The sequence below is a fragment of the Pantherophis guttatus genome, chromosome 1 (genome assembly GCF_059756535.1).
Source record: "Pantherophis guttatus breed Tessera chromosome 1, ASM5975653v1, whole genome shotgun sequence".
Lineage (NCBI taxonomy): Eukaryota > Metazoa > Chordata > Lepidosauria > Squamata > Colubridae > Pantherophis > Pantherophis guttatus.
Window position 1 is genome coordinate 156655565 of NC_142063.1, and position 27226 is coordinate 156682790.

The 27226-nt window shown below is 37.9% G+C and overlaps 1 protein-coding gene across 2 annotated transcripts in view; it reads right to left on the reverse strand.

Annotated features, from left to right (window-relative positions):
• Positions 1 to 27226, reverse strand: part of PDE11A (phosphodiesterase 11A) — a 168783-nt gene that overhangs the window by 80994 nt on the left and 60563 nt on the right. Inside the window, exons 3-7 of one of the 2 annotated variants that reach the window (XM_034428334.2) lie at positions 13811 to 13900; positions 9683 to 9823; positions 7005 to 7069; positions 2763 to 2901; positions 621 to 696 (exon numbers count right to left, since the gene is read on the reverse strand). In XM_034428334.2, the coding sequence (XP_034284225.2) occupies positions 621 to 696; positions 2763 to 2901; positions 7005 to 7069; positions 9683 to 9823; positions 13811 to 13900 (511 nt within the window). The remainder of the gene's footprint in view (positions 1 to 620; positions 697 to 2762; positions 2902 to 7004; positions 7070 to 9682; positions 9824 to 13810; positions 13901 to 27226) is intronic. The other variant, XM_034428349.2, reaches the window with a different exon arrangement.

The following is a 27226-nucleotide window of genomic DNA, read 5'->3' on the forward strand; positions in this document are numbered from 1 at the left end:
ATGATAAATGCTATTATACCAACAGCATCTGATACTGAATTACTAATATATTCATCAAAGCTTGAATTCAGCTAAGTGAAACAACTCAAAATAGTAGCTTTTCTCCTTCCATGCTGGCTGAATTAGATTTAGCTCTGAGTGTCGGGCTTCATGTCAACTTATTGTACAAATATTCTTTGTGTATCTCATTTTTAACATAATGAATTCCTTGAGACAGTAAATTATAATTAATTTGGAAGCACAGCAATCTGTTGGTTGCCAATCTTCTTTTCTTTCTAATCCTTCTTTCACTTGCTGGATCAGTACTTCAGAATTAGACTTTTGTTTATTTTTTTTCAAGCAGGGTTTAATTTAATTTTAATTTATTACTACCACTAATAATTAATAAATTACTAAAACAGCCAACAGTAAAGTTTTGTTACAGTTCTATTGTTTGTGTTCACATCTTTTATACCATTTTATATGGAAATGGACAATATCAATATAAATTTAATTTGCAAATCTACAAAAGAAAGTTACTTATTATTACAATACTATTACAGTAATTAATTGATAGTGAACTATATCATATCAATACATTAACACATGTTTTACATTTAAAAAGTATTTTTAGTATTTACCAATTATTTGGTGACTGTTATTCCATATAGGTACACAGAGTACAGATCTTATATGAAAGCCAGACATCTGATCAACCTAAATTAAAAAAAAACTTCATCAACTACCATAACATATGATTTAGTCTTAATCCAAAAGGTATACAGGTAGTCCTTGACTTAGGACCACACTTGGGACTGCAACATCCATCACTAAGTGAGATGGTTATTAGTAGAGTTGCAGCTGTTTTACAACCTTTTTTTCTGCAGTCATTAAGCGAGTCATGGACTCATTAAGCAAATCCAGTTTTCCCCATTAACTTTGCTTGTTGGAAGCTGCCTGGGAAGGTCACAAATGATGATCATGTGACCCTGGGACACTACGTCATCCTAAATACACGCTGGTTGCCAAGTGCCAAATTTTGATCATGTTACAACGAAAGTGCTGCGACAGTTGTAAGTGTGAGGATCAGTTGTAATTCATTTTTTTCAGCACCATCATAATTTTGAACAGTTGCTAAATAAATGGTCGTAAATTGAGAACTACCTGTATCATCATTCCCTTGCATATTTGAAAAAAAAAGAATTTGAAATGATAACACAATTACATGAACACTAGACAAAATGATATGTATCAATGCATCTTAATTGAACACATCTCAGTTGTACTGAAAAGCTTTTCTTCCTGAATTTTGGTGATCCTTTTTTTAATCTTTGTATTTTAATAGTCTTTTCATCATTTTCATCATTTTAAGCAATAATATGTGGTATATGGAGTTCAACATGTTATTTTTGCTGAGCTGTAAATGAAGTAGTTGCTGGACCCGTTACTAACAAATGTTATAAATAAGTTTCCAAAATGGTAAAGACATTTCAGAAATAAAATGCATAATAATTTTATTTGCAATTCAAGCAGTGCAGGAAAGGAACAGAAACAAAATCTGATGGCAAATCCCAGTTCTTAGCTTTCTTGTATTTTAATGAGATTTTATTTTAATAATAAAGACATTTTGTCTTCAATAATCATTTTTCTTGAAAATTGACTTTGGAGATTAAATATTAAATAGGAAGACAATCCCATCAAGAATTAATTATTGCTTCTTCTGCCTCATAAAAACAATATTCCTTCTCTAAATAAGTTGACAGCATTTTTATTAATGCACTCTTTAAGAAAATGTAAAACAAAAATTAATCAGCTGCATTACATATTAATCAAAAAAGCATATATGAAATTGTAACTCTACATTCAGTAAGAATATTGTATGCTTTATTTCAGCATGCCTCTTAGCAGGAAATATTGCCTAGGCATTAATGACACTTTCTCAATGACTGAATTAATTACCTCCAGTAGTTTTCTCTGTAAAATGTTCTGAGCATTTATATTTCAAATATAATAAAAAAAATCTATTATGAAGGCTTTTAGAGACATTTCTTGACAGACTTCCTATAAACAGAAGATTTTGTAAAAATGTCACTTTTGCTCTTTTAGCTTTGTATGGATTGAACTGCTGTAAATTTTCACCTAATTCTGCACCAGGCTCCCACCCACAAAAACACTCAAACTAAACCATTTTAGGGCTCTTTGAATAAAGTAAAGGAATTAAGAATGCCATAATTGTAGGAAATTTTGGTACTTGCGGCATCTACTGTCAATTGTGATCTGATATTTCCAGAAAGTACTGCAGGTTAAGAAACTGTGTAATGGAGCAAAACTTTAACAGACTGATTTGAATTAACCAGGCAATTATTTCAATACAAAGATCCAATGCTTATTCTAAAAATGACTAAATCAAATGGAGAAAAGATGCACTCAGAAGGCAAATCTTCAAAAGTATTGTGGATGGGTGGGAGGCCAAAGGGTCAAGAGGCAATCACGACCATGCAGTTGAAGCCCCATCCCATGTAATATGTGTGGAAGTTCAATACATGTGCAGAAGGGATGTGGCTTCAAATATGTGGTTATAGGGACCGGGTTTTTTTTTAACACACCATGAGGATGTTTCTATAAATCTTGTAATTTCTTCCAGGTCTGTGATCAGATCATAAAAGGTACATTCAGCTATCATTACATTTGATAAATATGATTAGCTATTAAAAAGCTCTCCAAAATTTTGACTACCAAAAGAATATAGAAAGGGATACTTATATAAATCAAAAATGTCTTACTTCTGCATCAAAGCGAGGATCTTGATATGCATCACTGTTGTTCACTGGAAGACCAGTGGAAGCTACAAGTTCAGCAATGCTATTATTTACTAGCCAGTCTGAATAAGATGCTGATGGTTTCTCCAAATTGTCTCTGAAACTATTAAAAAGAGCAAGGGAAGAAAGAATGTAGTCACTATTGGTTCAAGATCCACTTTAATATATAGGAACCATCATCTTGTTTCAGAGTAACCTTCAAAATTTCAGAGCAGTTTAATTGCATTTAGATAATAAAAAATGGGCAGATTTGTTTGCCCTCGGTATTTATATCTGTACACAACTGGGGGAAATTTTTAGAGTGACACAGAAAAAATGATATGCATTTTCCTTTAGTTATGCCTTTTACTCTATTTTGTAGCACATTGTCATCATTATTCTATATGGCCTATTGGCTAATCAATAAATAATAATAATTACAACTAGGTCTTGGAAAGAACTCATTGCATATAAGGGCCAACAACAGCTAAAGAACCAGCAGCTATGACTTCACATTATTGTGAACAAATAATAATAATATCTATGGGATTTCCAAATACAGGAATGAAGGCAAATAGACATGTCCCAGGATAATGTTGCAGGATCCAATCTAGGTTGGTCACCAGGCCAGAGGTTTAGTCTTCTTTCAGACTCATGCCGGAGACCATCCTCAGGGAACTTGTCTCCAGCAGAGTGTGTGCTTGGGCTATTCTGTGTGGTGCCTGTTGTATGTGGCTTTTTAGATTTTGATTGGTGTGTTGATGCTGGCTTATTAAGTCGTTGGCTGTTGTTTCCTTGTGCTGCCAAGCCCTCGCCTCCCAAGTACTTGATAAGCTGCTGGTAAATCAGCACTCCTGTTGACTGAGGAGGGATTCATTTCCCAGGCTTCAATCACGTCCCTTGGCTGTTTTTGTGCCTGTTCATCCAACAATCTTTGTAGCTGCAAAATTGAATATATGTCCTTGTTCACTGCAATGTGAGAGAGCAGATACAATATTCTGCCTCTATAACTCATTCCCTCGAATCAGTCACATATCTCAAGCAAGCTTGAAGTAAAATTCTTAAATGTTGGTTATGCTTTAAGATTTATTTCATCTCTCTTTCGCTTCTATTGCTCTTAAAAGCATAGTTTTCTAGAGTCTGCAGGCATCTGTTTTCTGCCTGCCACTTATTCCATCTTGCAGCTCATATTTCTTCCAGACAAGGCTAGAAATAAATCTTTGAATGATTTACATGAAACATTTGTATTTGGTAAACACATCTCCCCAGCAATGTTGATTAGTCACCATCAAGGGAAGAAACTGTCCATTCCAAAAGCAATCTGTCCTTTGTTGGGTGGGGGAAGGCACTTAGAATTTGTTTTTGCTTCTCTTTAAACCTTTATTTCTCTTTTTGCTATTATTTACCTTGGCTAAATATAATGCCATTGGGAATGTCCTTAGTCCTGACTCAAATATGTTGTATCCTGATAATTTGATTTCTTGGAACCAGTTAATAAAGGTTTACTTTGTCTATCTCCCACAGAGAAGGTCTCCTCAGGGTGCCGTCGGCCAAGCAATGTCGACTGACGATTCCCAGGGGGAGAGCCTTCTCTGTGGGGGCACCCGCCCTCTGGAACGAGCTACCCCCAGGAATACGACTGATCCCGGACCTCCGTACTTTCCGTCGAGCTTTGAAAACCTTCCTATTTCAGCAAGCTGGGCTGGCTTAAAATTTTAATGGGTTATTTTATGGACAAAGGGTTTTAAATTTTTGGGAAGCCAATTTGATTTAATTCTGTTTTAATTCATCTTAATTTTTATATTGTATGTATTTTAATTTTGGCTGTTCACCGCCCTGAGTCCTTCGGGAGAAGGGCGGTATACAAATTTAATAAACCTAACCTAACCTAACCTAACCTATTCCTGATTTCTTTAAATTGTTTTCTGTCTTGGTATCACCTTTTTATTTATCTCATTGAAAAAAAGTAATGATTTTATAGTTATGCAGAGGCAAAGATTGTTGTTGGAACACGCATACATTTATTCTAATGTTAGTTTACTTTTCTTTCCTATTCTCATATTGTTTATTTGTTGTTTTATTACAAAATATTAACTCAGAACTGATTGATGGCAGGTCTTTTTTTCTCTTTCCCACGTGTAAAACTAATATTCTTTTTACAATCCTTCATTTTTATTTAAACCAATTGTAGCTCTAGAACTTACTAATAAAAGGAATTTGTCTCCATATTTATCATGCTGCAGTAGTGAGATTTGTGAAGATTGAGTACACTTTTAGAATAGTGCAGCATATTTTGAGTTGAAAGGTAGGATGGCAGACAGGTATAACATTTACAGGCAAGAGCGAGCCAGGACCTGTTTTCCGGGCCTTGTCTAAAAATGAAATTCATGGAAGTCAATCATACAGCTGTATTTCACAGCAGTAAGATTTGACTGGCAGACCAGAAGGAGCAAATCCAACTATAAACTGAGCATCTATGAAACCCAGCCCAATTGCCAGTCAGACTTGCTGGATCTGAGATGCTTTCTTTATGGAATTTGGCTTTTCCTTTAAAACCCCATCAATAAACTCAAGATCATAAACTAAACTATATCCTTTGCTTTTCAAATAAAGACCTCAGAAATCCATATTTGGATAAAATATTACTGAAAACAAAACTAGTCTCAAAAATAACATAAAAGATGCATTTACAGTTTTCTCTAGGCACCTCTTCACTCTATCCTGAAATCTTCCGTCATTCCCTCACAATCTCTAAATAAAGGAAAGAATAACTAGAAACAAAATATATTATGTTCTGTTGTTCCATTTTATAGACCCTGTAAAAGAGGACTCCAAATTTGTTTTTCCCCCAACGATTTTATTTTCATGATTGATTGCTCTACATAACACACTCAAGGATTACTGCATATTACTATAGAAATGCAGAAATAACATGAATGTCAAATGTTTCCTATACAAACTATACAAGAAAGATTCCAATAACCAAATTCAGAAGACATCAGAATCCCTAATAAGTCTAGCTAGAATCTCTGTTGGGAAAAAAAAGTAAGGAAAACAGAAAGAGACACATGGAAAAAGGGTGATTAGGGGAAACATTACATGGTCAAGGCAAATTTTTCAGGTTCAACACTATTTTGCAGACAAGAAAATGTTTTTTATGTTACAGAGAATAGCAGCCCATGGTTCTCAGCTTGTGTTCCAAGAACAGTATCTATGTCAAATTTAGTTCTGGACTTTTATTTCTACATAAAAGTTAGAACCAAATGTAGATGCTAAAAGTTCTTGGGAATTATATAAATCAAGCTTCATATTACAACAATATCAAAAATTCCCAAATTTCAATGAACCTCTAGATCTGCACCTTTTATTTTATAGTAAACATACCTTTATTTCTTCCCAATGCTTTCCCTGTAATATGTTGTGCATGAGATACAGAGACCTTACATAATAACATGGCCAAATAAGTATTAGAAGTATTTTAAGTGTTAAAAAAACCTGGATTTATTTTTTAAAGAGGTTATTTAATTATTACCCATTTTGTCATTAAGCTACTCCGCTATTTAAGCTGCAGCGGGATGGCAGGAGAGAAGAAACAGTCCAAAGTTTTAAACTATCATGAAAATGTTTGCACAGCTAAATACTATGTTCACTGCTAAAACTTAAATAGAAATAACCCAAAAATGCACAAAAGTTGGCTGGAAGGAAGAAGATTGTATAACTCTTCAATAATCACATCAATCAACCTATCAATACGGTGAAAGCATCTTCAATTTGTTGAAGCTAACTAACATGGATGTGATTAATAAACTGGATGATGACCATATGGAATGCCCTTGGCAGAAAGAGACTTAATCAAATCTTTTAGTCTGCTAATTATGCTAAAATAACATTCCATGTAATCATGCCACAGTTTTGCAACTGTTTCCCACATAACAGAAATGCAACCAATTATACCATCTGAGGAAGAATAATATTTTGTCTTCTATAACATATTAAGGGCATAAAATATATAATATCTTTACAACAGTAGAACAAAAGTGAAGGAAAGTATGACAGCTGGGTTAACAAATGAAAAAGTGTGCAAATAATTAATTAAACAAAAGGACCTCTTATTTGGATTTCTAGAATGAAGGTGAACTTGAAAGAGCTTTTCACAGACAGAATTTTGTCCTATAATCTAGGTTTATTCCTAAAAAGAAGATTAATTATAAAAGAATAAAATCTAACCTATTTTCTGTATCAGCAATGCACTTTGGAGACATCAATTCAAAGGACTTGGTAAATTTTACCTCCTGTCAAGATAAAACATGTGTAAATATCATAAATTGCAAATTTATTATACAACATTAGAAAAATACATAATCACATTATAAAAAATAAATATGTGCCCTATTTATACTCAAAGCATAAATCACATTCTTTTAATCCTACTACATAATAAAGAATTAACTGAATCCTTATATACTGTGAAATTATTACTAATCCGGCGTAGAAAACAGGAGCCCATGAGTCTAGTCCTGCCTTTGGGAAGAAAGCCAGTTGGATGACTTTGAGTCAGTCACTCATTCTCTCAACCCAACCCTCCTCAGGATTATTATTTATATCTCCCACCTTAAGTTACTTATAAAGTAATAAAGGTGAGATAAAAATGTAATGAATGGAATGGAATGGAATGGAACGGAATAGAACAGAACAGAACAGAACAGAACAGAACAGAACAGGAATAGGAATAGAATAATTATTCCAAAATATGATTTCAAGGTCACCAAGTTGTTTTTAAGTATTGTTTTTGTTACTTGAGGACCTCCATGTAATGTGAACAGTGAAATATTTTATAGTTTATAGTTTGGAGTACTGAGTGAACATTTAGGGCTACATGGACTTGCCTTGAAGACCATGCAGAAGCTTTAAACAGCTAAGGAAGCACGGTTTGGGCATGTCTCAATATGTCTATGTGACACCCTTGCTTTGCAAGCTGCATTGGTTGCCAGTTTGCTTCTGGGTGCAATCAAAGTGCTGGTTATGACCTCTAAAACCTTATACTGCATAGGGCCTATTTATTAGAAGGGCCACCTATGTCCCATGGTATCTGCATGGCCAATTTGAACTGACAATATTAGTGCATTTCAGTTTTTTTCAAATAAACAAGGTCATCTATCAGGACCCAAGAAACACAATTTTTCTGTCACAGTGCCTGACACATGGAATGAAAATGTAGGATCCAATTTGGGTTGATTTCCGGACCAGAGGCTTAGTCTTCTGAGCTTTCGGACTCATGCTGGAACTCATCTTCAGGGAACTTCTCTCTCACCGGAATATGTACACCGACCCAGATTGGATCCTACAATATTATCCTGGGAGACATATATTTGCCTTCATTTGTGGAATGAAATTCCCTCAGATCTGAATGTCTCCCACCCTGTTGTTTTGCCAAAGGCCTATAAAGACCTGGCTTTTCTCCCAGGCCCTGGGCTAGAGTGGCTGGAGTACTATTTGCAAGATGTTAGTTACTGGTGGGATTTTTGGGGGTTTGCTGTTTTGGTCTTCTTTCTTGGTTTCTATTAAATTGCTTTTATATTGTTTAGTGTAGTGTGTACCAAATACATAAATAAATTTGGTACACAACATTTGGTGAACCCAAATGTTAGACTATCAGTGTATCAAATTCAATATTGTTTAAACTAATCTGAAGTAGCTCTTAAGGTACCAATCAGAAAATTACCAATCAGATATGCCAGGAATTGTAATCTGCAATGTTATGTACATCCTGACATTGAACTATGACTACACTGACCATATTTGCTGGAAAAAAACAAAGGACAAACCTGAAAAGGGGGCAAATCTGAAAGAGGTTCATAAGGATCAAAACAAAATAATTTATAACAAAGGAAAACTCAAGAGCAAAACAAAACAAAAAAAAAAACACTAAAGGACAGCTTTCTGAAATAAAGGCGTATCCTTTATAATATAGATTTATGGTCATTCTAAATATGATCCTTTCCCAAAGCTCAGTAAAAGAAAGGTTGTCCATTACTTTCAGTGGATTATATATTCAAAGGTCAAGGATCTAATTGGTTGAATAATAAGCTACAATGCCTTCAAAAATATTTTTAAAAACATAGGCTTCAACAAATATACCACCATGTGTATGATCAGAAACTAACATTTTTCTCTAGTTTAACAATGCAGAAGGGCTGCAAATGTCCAGTCATTCCTTTGTTGAACTTAGCACCTTCCCAGTTTTAAAGGTGAGCGGGGGGAACAAAGATGATTGCTTGGTGGGTTAAGTGAAATCACCCCCAAAACCTAGACTGTATAATAGAAAATGAGCAACACTTCATTCCATTCCTACTTGTTGAATTTATTTGTTTGTTTATTTATATTTCATATTTCTTAATAGCAATAGCACTTAGACTTATATACATACCACTTCACAGTGCTTTACAGCCTTCTCTAAGCGGTTTACAGAGCCAGCATTTTGCCCCCAACAATCTGAATCCTCATTTTACCAACTTCGGAAGGATGGAAGGCTGAGTCAACCTTGAGCCTGGTGAGATTTGAACTGCGAAATTGCAGGCAGCCGGCAGCCAGCAGAAGTAGCCTGCAGTACTGCATTCTAACCACTGCACCACTTTATGGCTCTTAATAATCCATCTCCTTTTTTCCTCTGAAATGGGAATGTTCCCGCATAAAGAACAGTTGAGCACAAGAATCTACACTTTTGAGTATCCAATTGTTCATGATTGTTTCACCTTATTAGCTATCGGTTTCATCTTAGTCAACCAAAAACTTAGTACCATACAAATTTTAAACAAATTTTAAATACGTGCTGAATGAATAAATAAATACAAACATCACGACACTTACATAAAATACACTTTTCAAAATGTGAAATATATACTTACTGGTGATTCAATGTCGTCAAGAAGCAATACCAAACAACGCTCACACTTGAGTAGATTCTGGGCTCGATGCATAATTTTTTTCACAATTTTCTCCAAGTCTGTCTGTTCTTCAAAGAGATCATTAACCACCTCCAGCAAGGCCTTCATACATGGGATGGAAATCGATCACAATTGGTTTCCAAAAGTAATGAATAAATGATTGCGTAATATTTCAAAAAAGAGCTGTAAAAAGAACCAGTTACTAACACTCTGGGATACTGGTTACTTGTAAATGAAATGTAGATGCACAGTCATTCCATAGATACCAGGACATGTACATATGGAATGTTCTCAGTTTAGTTTCCCTGTAAGAGACTTGAATATATTTCAACTATTTTTTAAACTATTTCTGATTAGGGAATGTCCTAGGGAATATTAGCTTTCTGTAACAACTAGCAAAGATACTTTGACATATCATAATGACCCTCAGAAAATAATAATAAAAATAATCATCTAGTCACATACTTATGCTAAGTATAATCAAGCAAGTTTGATATAAACCTATGTGACCTTGTGTTGAACATGAGATCATTATTTTTTCTTTCATGGCAATTTGAAAGTAGAGGTACAAAGCGTTAATTAATCTCACAGCTACTTCATTTCAGATTGTAGTATCTAATTTATGTGTTTCACAAGGCAAATTATAACATAACAGATTAATTCTCAGTGGCAGTCTACCAAATTTTTGAGATAAACTAAATATTAAGTGATCTTGAAAAGTATTAGTAAAGAACAAGAAAAAAGCCCAGAATAGCTTTTCTGAATGTTTCAAAGTAATTATGTGGAAAAGAAAAAAGAATCCTTTCTCATACAGAATTATAGCCTTGATAATTATGGTAGTGAAGCTGAATAGATTTCAGGCAAACCAATACCATGCATTTTACATGGGATTTATTTCAGTTAAGAGTGCTGAAGAAAACAAGGAGTATGCAAACATGACACAACACCCAGTGTGAATACAGAACAGTGTACCGATGCCGATTTCTGCTCTTATTCATAATGCACTAATGAAGGCAGAAGTGGGCAATCACCAGCTGAAGAACAGCAGAGATTTTTTACAGAAAGATGCTAAAAATGCTAGCAGTGGCAGAAGAAAATTTTCTAGTCCTGTTTTTTTCCTCCTTTTGGGGGGTACTTTCAAGGATAGGATTGGGCCCAGAACTGCTGACTACAATATGAAAGGGAAAAAATGGTGAACGAATACAAATGCAAGTGACTGGACAGGTGGATTGACTTTTAGGATTTGTTACATTTGGAGGGACTGAGGGCTGCAAAAAGGGTGAGACATGTCACCCAAGAGGACAGGCAAGGGAAATTTCTGGATGCTCCTTTTTTAAAAATTGTGATTTCATTACTATAGGAGATATACAATTTTCAAAATGGTATCTCCAAGAAAAATGAAAGTCTACCCTTCCTCATGTCTTCCTAGTGCATAGAAAAATGTCAGCATAGGGATAACTATCTGCCATGTTCATTTAGTTATGATTTTATGATCCCACAGGACAACTTTTAGGTTGAAGAAGAATTAAATTAAACTCATGGTATTAGGAACATGAACTTTTTTTAGCAAACTAGATATTTTAAAAGTGCATTTTAATGCCTAGTAGATTTATTATCACATAAGCTCTTGTATCTTAAAGTCCACTACTTAAACAGGCAAAATGTTATTCTCAGCAGTCAGTTTAGGTTCAGTGGACTCTATTTCACAAAAATATATGTTAGCCAATATATCAACATAGCTATTATTTTAAAAGCTGTTTTCACAGAATATGACCTAGCTCTCTTACTTCTCCGGGGCAATGTTTCTGAAAGTGTGGTACTAGGACCCCCCGGGGTGGGAGGGTCCGCCAACACCTTCTAAGCAAAATAAAATCAAAATCAATTATTTGCTATCTGATGTTAAAAAATTAATACCATCTTAAAATCCCACCAAACAATCATGAGATATTTAATACGGTAAAAATGTAACCCATCCAAACAAGAGCTTTCTGGGGTCCTCCATAATTTGTAAAAGTTGGAAAGGGCCCTAAGTGACATTGATCTAAGAAAAGAGTAATTCAAGATTTATATATTTATTTATTTAATTTATATGCTACCCGATTCCCAGATTTGAGCATGGAGAAAGTGATAAACACATGTAAAGATTCCTTACTGCACTGGGAAAATGTAACCCCAGGTATAACAGGTACTTCTGAACTACATCTCCAAGTGTTCCTTACTACTTCCTAGAGTATAGCAGTATCTAGAACGCCAAAAGTTACACTATGGTATTTTTCAGAGTATATAGAGATTTGTTATGGGTATTCATTTCTAAAGAGCTTTCTTTAAAATCATCTTTAGAACCTTTTAAATAATGGTACTTGGGTTAATATTAAAATTTTTGGATAGATTTACATTGAAAAATCAAATAAATAAAATAAAAATAAAAATAAATAAAATAAAATAAAAAATATACAAGGCCAAGTTCACCCCAATTCATAATATGATCATATGGTACTATAGCAATTAGTCTTATTATTTGGACTAGATACTGGGGGGAGGGGGGGAGGGAAAATACGTGCTAACTTCATAAGGGATACTAATTACCAATGTTTGCTTTGAATAACAGTAATAATTTGAATGAGGAAGTCTCCCCAAAATGGGGGTAAAAATAATTTGTATTTATTTTCATGAAAGCTGTATAAGGACTAATAATCGAGGCTTTCTTCCTTCAGAATCTCTTGCATTGTGATATCCTTGCACAAATTTACCACAGGGATCCAAGTTTGGCAAAGTGAAAGAAATGTGCAGGAGAAAAATGCTACCTCTCCTTTAAATTTAGGGATGATTTTTTTTTTAGCTATTTATTTATTTTTTATGTTCCCACATTATTGGAATTGTGGTATGAATTATTTTCACAAACTAATGAAAGCTCAAGTTATGTTAGTATTCCAAAAGGAAATCATCCTTCTAAGATATAGGCATTGAGCTCTTAAAGTAAACAGAAAAAATAAGAATTGGGTTTGCACAGCACCAATCCTAAAGACAGAGTATATATTAGCGCAGTTGGGGTAATGCGTCTAACATTACTATTGTGATTTTTTTTTCTTTACATTTTTTCCTTTAAATTTTCTGGAAACAAAAAAGAAGAAGCAACTAGCAGTGGAGAAAAAAATGAAAAATTAAACAAAATGAACATGATTATGACTGAATCCACATAAATTTCACGAATGAGGCATAGCAAAGCCAATGGATGAGGAAAATTACTTTAGAAGGCTTCCCCCCACCCCTTATTCTTCTTGCTTCCCACTGTGCTCCCCAATATCATCCATCTGGTAAAGAGACAAGGGAAATCAAGGAAACTGAAATGTCAAAAAATAAGACCAGAAATTTTATATCTGCTATAGTCAATTTCGTAAGAGCAGGGGAGACATCTTTGAACAGAGTATGTACTATATTCTCTTAGGTTATGCACTATAATATCTTGAAAAAATGTTATTGTTTGTTATTTAGTTTAAAAGTGTTGGCACAGTATAAGTAGAAATGAATTTCTGTAAATACTAGCAATTAAAATATAAGGAAGATAAATCATTTGGATGTAAGGAGAAGAATGAGAAAGTAGGAAATAACGTTCTATAGACTTCTTCATATGTATAAACAAGCAAATTCCACAATTCAGTATAGCTTATTCCCAAGGAAATGTGTACAAAGATGCTAACTCATTACAGATGCAGCCAGGTCTATTTTCAGGATCATGCGGCTGTAGCAAAAATCTCTCTGCTGCAACCACACAGTCTTGAAAAATAATGCGGCTGCTTTAATAAGCTGAACAGAGTACTTGTGCTCCTGTACGTTTCAAAGCAAGTTTTTCCCAATTGAATTTAAAGAACCGCACAAACCGCTTCACTGGGTAAAAATACATATGGCAATATTAAAATATAAATACAAATTATGAATAATATCAATTATATTCATTTTGCTGAAACTACAGATTACCGTAACTGTACAAATAGTTATGCAAATCATCACTTGTTCTTTTATCACATGGTAAACCAGATGCCACATGAAATAATATTAATGATAGTTATTCTTGTTGTTATTCTGACTTACTCTGCTTCTATCGTACTCCTTCCTGGAAGCAGCAAACAATTGAGCATTGGATATGGCAATACCACAGAAGGGAAGGTACATTTCCATTACCTAGCACATAGAGAAAGACAAGGTCATCAAATGTTCTTTGTGAAATTACATGTGTATCAGCAATCTCATTTTCATAAAAGATATATCAGAATATCAGCTAGTCTGACATCAAACTTACTTATACAGTTCCCTGCAGAGTGAAAATTCCTGGATAAGAAAACACCCTACCCCATCTCACTGGATGAAGAATCAGGCCCAGCTCTTTTTGTACCCAATTTTGTAGGGTGCAATTCAACTCCTCAGATATTTTCTAACAGATGTTTCTTAATTATGACAATGATTCCCCAGGACAAGATTGTCAAAAAACAATTGCTACCAACCTGCCTTCCATTGAGGACCTGTATACTGCACGAGTCAAAAAGCGGGCTGTGAAAATATTTACAGACCCCTCGCATCCTGGACATAAACTATTTCAACTCCTACCCTCAAAACGACGCTATAGAGCACTGCACACCAGAACAACTAGACACAAGAACAGTTTTTCCCCGAATGCCATCACTCTGCTAAACAAATAATTCCATCAACACTGTCAAACTATTTACTAAGTCTGCACTACTATTAATCTTCTCATCGTTCCCACCACCCATCTCCTTCCACTTATGACTGTATGACTGTAATTTTGTTGCTTGTATCATTTGTACCCTATGACTATCATTAAGTGATGTACCTTATGATTCTTGATGAATGTATCTTTTCTTTTATGTACACTGAGAGCCTATGCACCAAGACAAATTCCTTGTATGACACCAATCACACTTGGCTAATAAAAAAATTCTATTCTATTCTATTCATGGTAAGAATCTTCCTACTAAAATGCATAATCTTAGGCTAGACTCAGAACACTGGCTGCCTACCAGAACATACACAATAGGGAGGGGGGGAAAAAACCCTGACAAGAAAGCCAGTTTGTGTAATGGTTGAGGTGCTGGCCTAGAAACCAGAAGGTATTGAACTCTATCCCACCTTAGACATTTAAAAAAATGGCTGGATGACTTTAGCCAATCACACTCTCTTTCTCTCAGCCAATTCACCTCAGATGATTATTATTGTGGGGGAAATAGGAAGAGGAAGAAATACAGTTACGATTTCTTCCTTGGGGTATATATTGCAATAAAAAAGGCAGGTTAAAATATTGTGGTAATGACAATAACCCCCAGTGAAACTCTACCTTGATGAGGTTGTGCGGTTTGCATGCTCTGAGGAAGATGAGAACTATGCCAGAGGTTCAATCGTCATGGACAGGTCTCCTCAGATAAGCCAGACAAAGAGTGTCTCTCCCATAAACAATACGGTGAGACATAACTACAGAAATTTATACCAGACGAGTCATTGCCTGGGTCAACAATGACCATACTAGGTGTAGGAGTTCTTAGACATCTGGTCACAAGTGGACTATAGGACTCAGGACTGTTAACTGAGCAACCAGGGCTAGCAGCTATAGGATTACTGGAAAAAGTTGCTTACTCATCACAAATATACAAAGAAATCATGATTTGCTATTATAAATCAAATCCAATGAAAAGAGGATATCTGAAAAGAATGCACCAGTTCTCGAAAGAACATTCAGATTCTAAAATAACAGAACAAATCAACATCAACTTATTACATGAAATAAAGGATTCACAGAAGTAGAACTGGAAGTACATCAATGGTCTACCCAGGACAAAGAAATTGAAGTCTTGCAAGAAATATGTCAGCCTCTATGATGCTTGCTTGCTATCAGCTGCCATAGTAACGGGGAGGGGGGAAGATTGGCATTTGGGTGGGAAAATGAGCTGGAGTGAAGACGGCCTGTGTGAACAAAATGGGCGTTGGTCTTACCTGATACGCCCTTTCTGTGATAGGTGGGCATGGCAGTCATGCCTGGGAGTGACACTGCCTTGCTCCAATGAGACCGAGTCTGCTGTAAAGTTCTTAAGTCCTGCCTCTTCCTGTGTAGTCCAGTTTTGAGACGAGGTAGATCAGCAGACTGTCGTGTCTGGAAAATTAGAACATACATGAGATTGCCACCCACCCCCATGCCCAGGAACGGCCCAACAGGGAGGGGCTGACTGCCATGCCCACCTATCACAGAAAGGGTGTATCAGGTAAGACCAACGCCCATTCTCTTGACGGTGGGCACAGCAGTCAAGCCTGGGACATACCAAAGCCAATGACCTATAGGGTGGGATCAGGCCGGACCTGGGAAGCAGTCTCCAGATGAACTCCTTGCAGCACTCTCCTTCCAAATGCCGCATCAGCCGAGGTGTAGGTATGCAACCGGTAATGCTGGATGAACGGAGTAGGAGAGGACCAGGTGGCCGCTCTGCAAACTTCCTCCGGGGGGCCCTGGTGGACCAGGCCACTGATGTGGCCGCGCTCCTTGTGGAGTGTGTTGTAATATTCTGGGGAACCGGCAAGGCCTGGACTGAATACGCCGTAGCTATGGTAGCCCTGATCCACCGGCCAATGGCTGAAGAAGACAGCTTGGCGCCCATGGACAAGAGCTGGAAGGCAACAAACAGGGCTTCTGTGCGATGGAAAGAAGATGTGTGGGCAATGTAGATCTTAAGGGCTCTGCGAACGTCTAGAGTGTGCCATGTCCGTTCTAGTCGGTGCTGAGGAGAAGGGCAGAAATTGGGAAGAACAAGTTCCTGCGATCTGTGAAAGACAGAGTTGATCTTGGGAATAAATGCCGGATCCAGACGCAGGACCACCTTGTCCGCATGAAAAATACACAGATCTTGACGGACCGACAGGGCCGCTAATTCTGAAATCTGGTGGGCTGAGGTTATGGCCACCAGGAAAGAGACTTTGAAAGACAGAAATTTGAGGTCCACCTCCCAAAGTGGTTCAAAAGGGTGCCTAGTGAGGTAAGGTCCCTCACCTTACCCTACCTTGGTAAGGTCCCAAGTAGGGAACCTGTGTATGACTGGAGGCCTGAGGTTTGTAGCTCCACATAAAAAACTGTGAATCAAAGGATCTTTAGACAGCGATACAGCTAATGAGTAAGACAGAATAGATGAAAGCGCTGATACCTGGCGTTGTAGAGTATTCGGAGAGAGACCTGAAGAGAAACCATCTTGTAGGAAACCAAGGATTTGAACAACTGATGCTGACGTGGGAACTATAGTGCGCCGCCTACACCATTTGGAGAAAGCAGTCCATGTGGCGTCGTAAATACAAGTCGTAGATCCTCATCGAGAGGTCTGAATTGTTGTGATGACATCCGGGGGAACTTGAGCCTCTGTCAAGAGGAACCGCTCAATCTCCAGATGGCTAGCTGGAAGGGCTGTGGATCTGGATGAACTAGCCGTCCTTGTAGCAGAGACACCTGACTGTCGGGAATCCTCCAGGGAGGGGCCACCGACAGGGACACTAGGTCCGCGAACCAAGGATGGCAAGGCCAATGGGGGGCCACCAGTGCCAGTTCTGCCCCCTCCCTGATGAGTTTCTGGACCACCTTGGCTATCAGAGGGAACAGAGGAAAGGCGTAGAGAAGGATTCCCTTTGGCCACGGGTTGCGTAAGGCATCTATTGTTTCCGCCCCCTGACCTGGGAAACGTGAAAAGAAACGGGGTAGTTAATGGTTTACTGCTGAGGCGAACAGGTCCACCTGAGGATGGCCGAACCTTCTGGAAAGCTCCTGGAATAGACGAGGGTGTAGGCTCCACTCTGCCGGGTCGATTGGATTGTGGCTGAGGGAGTCCGCTTGAACATTGGACACCCCCGAAATGTGTTCTGCCCTGAGAGAAATTAGGTGGGACTTGGCCAAGAGCCCCAGCCAAAGAGACTCCTGGCGGAGAACTCGGGAACGGGTCCCTCCCTGTCTGTTTATGTGTGCTTTGGCAGTGATGTTGTCTGTGAGAACTAGGACATCTCTGCCCTGGATCTGGGCCAGGAATCCCTGAAGAGCGAGGAAGATCGCCCTGAGTTCTAGGAGATCTATGTTGAGGTCGCATTCCGGAGGGGACCACCTGCCTTGAATCATGTGCGTCTCCAGATGAGCTCCCCAACCTACTAGGCCGGCGTCCGTCATTATGACTAACCGTTGTGATTCCAGGAATGAGCAGCCCTTGGAAACATTCTCTGGTGTTCACCATTTGAGAAACTCGACGGCATTGGTGGTCAGATGTAGGAGGGAGGTTGAGGGACTGTTGAGGTTCCGCTGGTAGGTTAGAAGAAGCCACTGCAACTCCCTGCTGTGAAGACAAGACCAAGGTACAATACCATAACAGGACACCATCTTGCCTAGCAGGCTAGACAAGCTCAGTAGGGAAGCTGACCTGGACTGAACAAACCTACGGGCCATATCACAGAGACTATCTTGTCGATCCTGGGATAGGAAAATCTTAGCTGACACCGTATCGATTACAGACCCTAGGTGCTGAAGACAGGTAGAAGGAGTCAAGTGACTCTTCTTCCAGTTAATGGAAAACCCATGAGTCCTTAGGATATTGAGAGATGTGGCCACATCCCAACGAGCCTGAAGCTCAGATCGGGAAAGGATGAGTATATCATCCAAGTAAAAAAGAATCCTGACCGGAATGGAGGAAATGTGAGAATTAAGGGCCGCCATAATTTTTGTAAACGCCCTAGCCGCTGAAGATAAACCAAATGGAAGGGCTTTGTACTGGTAATGTTTACCATTGTAACAGAACCTGAGGAATCTACGATGGGCAGGGAGAATAGGAATGTGTAAGTAAGCTTCCGTTAACTCAATAGAGGACATAAAATCTCCCTCTCTAATTGCTAAAAGAACAGTGTGGAGAGATTGCATCTTGAACCAGCGGTAAATTATATACCGGTTCAAGGATTTTAAATCTAGAATAGCCCTCCAATCCCCCGAAGGTTTCTGCACTAGGAATAAATGGGAATAGAATCCCTGACCTCGTTGGAGGGAAGGGATGGGTTGGATGGCTATTATCAGCAAAAGGTGTTCAATGGCGGCCGTAACACGAGCATGTTTGGCTCTATCCAAGGACAATTGTTTGTCCTTGGATAGAGGACAAGAAAACAATTGGGAGGGTTGGAGCGGAACTCAAGAGCTAGGCCGAATCTAATAGTATCTTTAACCCAAGAATATGAAACTGTGTTATCCCATATGTCAGCAAAAAAGGATAACCTGCCCCAATCCTAAAATCAGGAGGAGAATTAACCGGCTCGGCGAAAAGGCCGGCCTCTGGAGCCTCTGAATGGTCTCCTGGAGGAGAACCTGTACCCCTGTCTGACCTGAGAGTCCTGTTGTTGAGATCCTCTTGGATGAAATGACCAAGTGGAATGTTATTGGTAGAAACCGGAATCATGGGCCCAAAAGGATCCCGAACGAAAGGAAGTCTGTGGGCAGATCTCCGACCTCCTAGAAATAGATGGCAAGATTTTACGATGGTCTTTAGTCTCAACCAGGAGGGGTTCTAGAGGAGCCCCAAACAACTTGTCACCCTGGAAAGGAGAAGAAGCTAGGCGCCATTTTGCTCTTTGATCTGCCTGCCAATTTTTGAGCCAGAGGAGACCCTGGATGTAATTGAAGAACCGATAGCTTTAACAGAAAATCGAGCTGCATTGAGGGTGGCATCTGCAGAGAATTCCACCACTGCCAAAATTTTGTTTAAATCCTGGTGAGACCTATGATCAGTGGCTGGAATTCTCTCCTGGAGTTGTTTCAGCTACAGGATGGTAGCGCGGTTGAAGAAAGAGGCCGCAGAAGAAGCTTGTACCGACCAGGAAGAAGCCTGATGTCCTTTAATGAGACTTCGCTCCGCTCTTTTGTCCTCCGGGCACAAGACCTCTTCAGCTGGGCCTGAAACTGGAGACGATGAAGACAAAGCTACTACAGGAGAATCCACAGAAGGAAACTGTAATATATTTGAAAAGTCAGTTGCCAAGTTATAGAAACGTTTGTCCAGTGAATTAGGAAGAGGACCTGTACTTGGGAAGTTCCATTGTCTCTGAACTACGTCTGAAAACAGCTTGGGAGCAGGAACAACTTCAGCTTGGACAGTGGATTCCAGAAAAACAGATGTTGTTGGATCAGAGGACAAAGAAGAGGAACCAGAACTGGAACTGGGAACACCCATACGTGTAGTGGTTTGAGCTTTGAATAACAAGGATCTAAACATCTGAGGTTTGAATAGGCCCACAAATGCTGGTTGGTCTGGTTCTAGGCCTTCATCCTCAGAAAGTTCTTGATCTGGAATGATCTCACCCTCAGATAGTGAATCCTGACTATCTGATTGATGCCTATGAGAATGGCCCTGATGGCTCTGCATCTCTGAAGCCTCAGAAGGAGCCGCTGATGAAGACCTTCAGCAATACCCTGACGGATGGCCATAGAAATGAGGGAGGCTAGAGCAGGAGAAATTTCTGGAAAATCTTGGGCAGGAGAAGAATGACACCCCCCTCCCCCCCAGTTTCAGAACCTGACTGAGCAGGTGCAGTCAGAGCAACCTCTTGAGTTTCAGCTTGATTAATGCTGGACTCTGCTGTGGACACTGGAAAAACAGTGGAAGCATCTACCAAATTTGTATCACCTTGCAATGATCTATCTGGAGATAGAGAAGGTGTATGAGATGACTGTGATCTAGTAGCTTGAACATCTGTGGGAGGAGCCATTACAGAGAGAGAGGAAGGCTGGGATGGGCCTGGGGCTTTGTTCTTATCAACTTGAGCCTTTTTGAAAGCCCTTTCCATGGCTCTGTGGCGTCTTTCCTCATCTTTAGAGGATTTAGATCCTTTAGAGGCAGATGATCAAGCTATTTTAGCAGAAGGGTGTGTGTGGGAAGAGCAGCCTTCCCCTGGGTCAGGCTCATGCTGTTGTTTTCTTTTGGATGACTTGCGAGAAGCCTTAGAAGGAACAGCGTCTGCCATTTTGGATTTCCAAATTAAGTTTTCAGAGAGTTTTAAAGACACACAAGCCTCCCACAGCACAAATTAGAGAAAACAGCCACCAAATAACAGATTACAGGAGCCAAGTTGATAGAAAAAATCCCAAATACTTGCTGTTGTATTTGTTTTGAGAATGCTGGGATCGCTAGCTGTCCGGCTTGGCGTGACAAACACAGGCGCGGTAAGAACTTCGCGCCAATCAGCTAGAGAGCCGAAGCCCTTGAAACAGCTCACAGCCCTTCAGAAATCCTTCAGAATTGCCCAAAAACGGCTCTACAAGGCTCCAAATAATTTTTATGGGCTCAGAAATGCCGCGGAGCAAGCTCGTGGGTGGAAGAAATTTTTTTTTAAATGGTTCTGCCAGCCGGCAGACCGAAGCCGCTCCAGCGGCTCAGAGCGGGGTCTGGCAAAAGCCTTTCTCGCTCCAGTTAGAGTCAATTAGAAATAACAAAAAATAAAATAAAATTAAAAAGCAGAGTAAATACTCTAAAGATAGTAGAGAAACTACAGACACGACTGTCCCAGAGAAGACCAAGTCGAAAAACTGGACTACACAGGAAGAGGCGGGACTTAGGAACTTTGCAGCAGACTCGGTCTCATTGGAGCAAGGCAGTGTCACTCCCAGGCATGACTGCCGTGCCCACCATCAAGAGAAAAGGAGGGATGCTCTCATGATCTGTAGCTGAATGGAGTTGTTTATACCCATCAAGGTCAACCGTCCCGGAATACCAGATGGGCGAAAACACCTGAAGATGTGCCCCACATGACACCATATGGGATGGGGATTGGACATTCAGCCTGGGTCCTTGAGGGAGGGATTTGGGGAAACTTTTTATATGTAACTTTCGTGTCTTTTGGTTCAGATCTTGCTTTTCTTTCGCAAACTCAGTAAAAGTACCTCTTCCCTACAAACATGGAATTGGGGGGGGGTTTCTTTCTTGGGTTCTGAACAGAGGCATACTTGACAAAGTAGCTTAGACAGTAGAGACAAATAAGGGGAATTGATAGTAGAGGAAGCCAGCATCACTAGTGAACTTTTCTCATTTCCAAACCAGGCATCCTCTCCTTTACCTTCTCAGAAAGAACAAAGTTCTCTAATTGAAAAAAAAAACAGGGGAACTTAAATAATGAATAACTGAGCTTCTAGAGCAGCACAAAATCAACGGAATATGGTTACTTGCATGGAAGCTGGTTACAAAGAAAGAAAACCCCAAATTCAGTAGTATTAAAAGATGCCAATATTGTAATATCAAATACAAGTATCAATTTACTGCACTGCTGCAGTTATAACTGAAGATCTTGGGTGCAAAAATCAACAAACAAAGAAAAGTCAAACAGTACATCACCAAATTAGAAAATCAGGTTAGAAAATAAGATCAACTTGCTAAGATTGGATCAAGAGAGCTAGAACAGATGAAATAAAGAAGAAGCTGAAGAATAAGGAAATCAAAGAACACCTGATCAATAAATATCAATAAACAAATTTAATAAAACATAAAATTAAACAAATCCTTCAGGCTGACAACATCAGGGACACTGAAGTCAAGAAAAAAGTAGTACTGAATATATCATTAGAGCAAAAAAGACCTTAAAGTCCAATCTCAGTGCAGGAAATTCCATCAAGGCAATTAACACTTGGGCAATTCCAGAAATTATATATGCAGCTGGCATAGTGGACTGGACTCAAACTGAACTAACAGCTCTGGATAGGAAGACCAGAAAAATAATCACAATGAACCATGCTGTTCATCCAATGCAGTGACATTGACAGAGTTTACTTACCAAGAATAAGTGGGAATGCAATTTTGTAAGTACACCAGACAGAAAGAAAAAAGGGCATTGGAATAAAATCTGAAGAACAATGATGAACTGAAGCTAGTACACAGGAAGGCTTAAGAAATCAAACTGGCTTATAAGAAAGACCAAATGAAGAATAGAAAAGAGGCATGACAAGGGAAAATATTAAATGGCTGGTACATTAAAAGGGGGGGGGGACCCCAATAGGCAAAGAAAATAACAAGACCTGGCAATGGCTAAGAACAGGAAACTTTAAGAAAGAGACAGAAGGGCTAATTCTGACTGCAAAGTTTAAGGTTTAAAAACAAATGCATATAAAGCCAGGATTGAGAGACAGCAAATCCTTTCTGTAGAGAAGCTGAAGAAACAATGGAACACCTAGTTAGCAAGGTGTTCTGCAAGAAGATTGCACAGACTGATTGCAGACAACAGCATCACAAAGTAGCAACAATGGCACAGTAGAATATTTGCAATAAATACCTCTTGCCTGAAAGCTAGAAATATCATGTGCCAACGAAAGCAACAACTGGTGGAATCAGGAAATAGACAAACCAATGAAGAATGAAAAAGCCAATGGGTTCTGGGACTTTAGAATTCAAACAGTGAGCACCTGCCATACAACACCCCAGATTTTTAACTACTGTTGATAAGAAAGACAAAAATCTTTGGATAATGAACTTTGCAATACTTGGATATAGCAGAATAAAAGAGGGGGGGGGGAAACCCCAGAGAAAATCACAAAATACAAAGATGTGCAAATAAGCTGATGGTTGCAAATAGGCAAAAATAGTACTCATAGGTGCACTGGATGCAGCCCTAAAACATTTTGAGCACCACTTGAACATCATTAGCATTGACAAAAATCACCATCGGTCAGTTGCAAAAGGCAGCTTTATTTGGAACAGCTTATAGCCTGCAACAATACCTTTATTATTAAACAACATCTGCCTGTACCACCAGGTCCATGGGAAAGACTCAAAAAGATCCAAGAAAAGGCCCCTTGGCCAGCTTTCCCATATACTGAGTTTTTAAAAAGTTAAAAGAAAACCTCATTCTGAGTGCAAACCAGATCAGAGTGGAATTTTTGTTTAATAAACATCAGCAAAGCAGAGCAAAATAGAACTTGCTCAGCAAAAAAACCAAGATGCATACCGGTACTAAAGACATTATATTCTAAAGAAAAGGAATAATACTTAAAATCAAATTTTAAAATGTCTAGGGAACGATAGGAAAAGATTTTTTGAAAGCTCCCTGAGATGTGTTGTGTATTATACAGAAGCACCTAGAAGTTCACTTGAATCTGGTCCTTATTTTACCGACCTCGGAAGGCTGGAAGGCTGAGTGAACTTTGAGCCAGTCAGAATTGAACTGCTGGCAATCAGCAGAATTAACCTGCAATACTGCACTTTAACCAATGCACCACCACGACTATTAATAGAACTTGGCCAACTTTATCTGGGCTCAGAAACTAAGCAGTACTGGGCCTACTTAATGCTTGGACAGGAGACCTCTAGCGAATACTAATGATTTAAGCTTGACTTGAAGGAGATTTGAAACCATTCTTTCCCATGAAAAGGATGGTTTCAAATTTTGTGACTGATGAAAGAAGAATAGCTCTCTACTGTGTTGTAAAACTTAGTTATTTGCTATCCTTCATTTATGATGCTCAAAAAAACTAAAAAGTAATTCAACAATAATTCTTGTTCTTCATCTAAAATTTGTATCTTTTAACTTTATTTATATAAATATCACATGCAAATTGTTTAGAATAATTTCCAAATGAAATGGGAGAGAGAGACCTAATATTCGTGTCTCTAATCTTCATCATTTTATCTGGAATGTAAATTTCCAGAACAAAAACTTCCAAACTGTAGTTAAATACTTGACATTTTTCATTTGTATGGCTTTTATTTTAGAGCAAATGAAGGGGTTAAAAATGAAAATGATACCTCTAGAATGTCATCTTTTTAATTTAGGTGACCCCAAATATTTTACAGCAAATATTTTCCACAAAGGAAAAGAATTATAAGCAATATTTTTGTTACTTTTTCCCACTTCTTCCTATGATTCAAGTTTTTTAAGTTTAGTTGCCCAAATTTATCTCATAATGCCTAAAACGTGAGAGAGACACAAACACAATGACATATTTATATACTGCATTGATTATAGTATTTGGAATATTTATAGTAAATGCAACAAAAAGTTTTATTTAACTCAAGATCTCAAATTGTCACTACAAATTAAATTCATTTACTTCAACTCACATAAAGTTAGTATTCAAAGACATCTAACTTAGAACGCTATGCATCAACTACTAATGGGATTGATTTATTTAAATCAAAGTTTTCACTACAGGATCAGTAGCTGAATTTTTAATCAAGTAATTCCAATGGTTTGAACTGAAGTTACTATATAGTAATATCAAGAATCTAAGCACGCTGGTTTCTAGTTTTAAAATATATTATTTCATTTATCTCCATATAGGTTTGCTGAAAATAGCTTGCAATAGATATAGGTTAATGTACAGAAATTGTTAATGTTTGTTAGATAACTTCAAATAGTTTTCTTTATATGATTTCCTAAAAACAATTCAGTAAAGAATTAGTGTATGCAAGTACAATTCAGAAGCAAATATACAGTAGGAATCTTAGAAGTTTAGCTTACTATAAGAGAAATTCTAGGGCAGAGATGTCAAACTGGTGGCCCACAGGCCGGATGCGTCACGCGCAGCCCACGCCCATTCCAGCTCCACAAATGGGAAAAATGTCATGAAATGTCATGTGATGGCAACATGACGCGGCGAGTTTGACACACATGTTCTAAGGATACAAAAAGTCTATTTGCATACTGAAGAATAGATGTTTATTGAGAATTTGATTTATCTACAAAGATTAGTAGCGTGTGACTTTGTAAAACTACCATAAAGCCATTAGAATTTACCATTTCAGAGACTAGACAATCATATTGACAGTGAAGAGAGTTTTGAATAATGGAAAAAGGCATTCCTAGTTTTATAAAAGATTCACATACCGTAAAATATATATCACATGCTGAAATACATTTCCTAAGGATTTTCTATTCGTACCAGTGACAGCCTATGCCTTATATATTGCTATGGGCTATAATTATTGTGTCCTCTTCTATTTAATCTTTGGGGGATTTAGGAATATGTTTAAAGAGGAAAAAAAGGAATATTAAGTCTATCCTTAAACTTATCAGTAAACAATACTGATCAAAGAACGTAATGCTCCCTCCCTTTCAAATATTTGTCAAATCTAAGCCTGGAATCCGAAGAAACTTGAAAGAGCAATCTGCCTTTCTTTTTTATACATTCAGCAATCGTCTTTTCTGCGGTGTTTGTTGCAAAGCAAGAAAAGGATTCAGAAGAATGCTAGCAGAAAACTAATTTTCCTTCATAAATATGTTATTTCTATAACTAATTCATACATGTCCAAACTTGTATCTTCATGCCCGTTGTGTTATATACCTTCCTAAAAATATATATACAGTAATACACTTCCACTAATCACCTAAAACCAGAATCCAGAGCCTGGAAATCAATTGCAATGTGGTTAGATGTGAACATTCAACCTAATTTAATTATTCTATGGCATCTATGCTGGGTGTTACTGGCAATGTTCATAATCAAGATCTCTGATCAAATCAACATACAACAAATATATTTCTCTAGGGAGATAGATCCCTGTTTTGATTCTCAAGACACCAAGATAACTGTTTAACCCTGTTTAACTGTTTAACTGTTTTAAACTCAAGTCCACTAGTCCTAGATAAGGAACAACATGTTACTCTTTTTTTAAAATGTCTATTTCATCAGAAATCTTGATTCGTATCATCTTAGCTACTGTGTTATGCTAGCTTGTGTTCTTCATTCAAATTTCTATTTTAACTCTATCTCTCCTGGCAGAGATTTAAAGGTATAGGAGGATATTCAGGAGAATATACTGAATATCCTTAGGAGACAGAGATCATAATCCCTAAGGCAGAACCACCTAAAGAGTCATTTTGCAAGAATGCCAGGTTTGAATCAGTATGTTTAAGAAACTCTCAGTAATTCTCTGGGATGCCTTAGATATAAAAATCTGCAAGCAGTTTAAAATATTGGTTTGCAGATAGGTTTCTCTCAAGGCATTATGAAATGTTTTACAGTAGTAGAGAAGGAGACCAATACTACTGTTAAGGGCAAGAAGAGAAAGCTGATCAACAAAAAGCCTTGATAGTACAGTGGTCTAAGCACCCTGTTATTAACACAGCTGCCTGCAATTACTGCTGGTTCAAATCTCTCCAAGGCTCAAGGTTGACTCAGCCTTCCATCCTTTCTAAGGTAGGTAAATTGAGGACCCAGTTTGTGGGGGCAATAAGCTGACTTTGTATAAATATACAAAAGTATGAAGGCTATTGCTTAACGCATTGTAAGCCGCCCTGAGTCTCCGGAGAAGGGCAGCATATAAATCAAATTAAAAAAACAAAAACAAATACAAGATGCGACTGGACTTTCTGGTTTTTCTTTGAAGATGTTTCGCTCCTCATCCAAGAAGCTTCTTCAGCGTCTACAACCATGACCTGGATGACTGAGAATCATCATAGACAAATACAAGATGTCTTTTTTTAAATGTATGAATGGACTGATTGGAAAAACTATGTTTT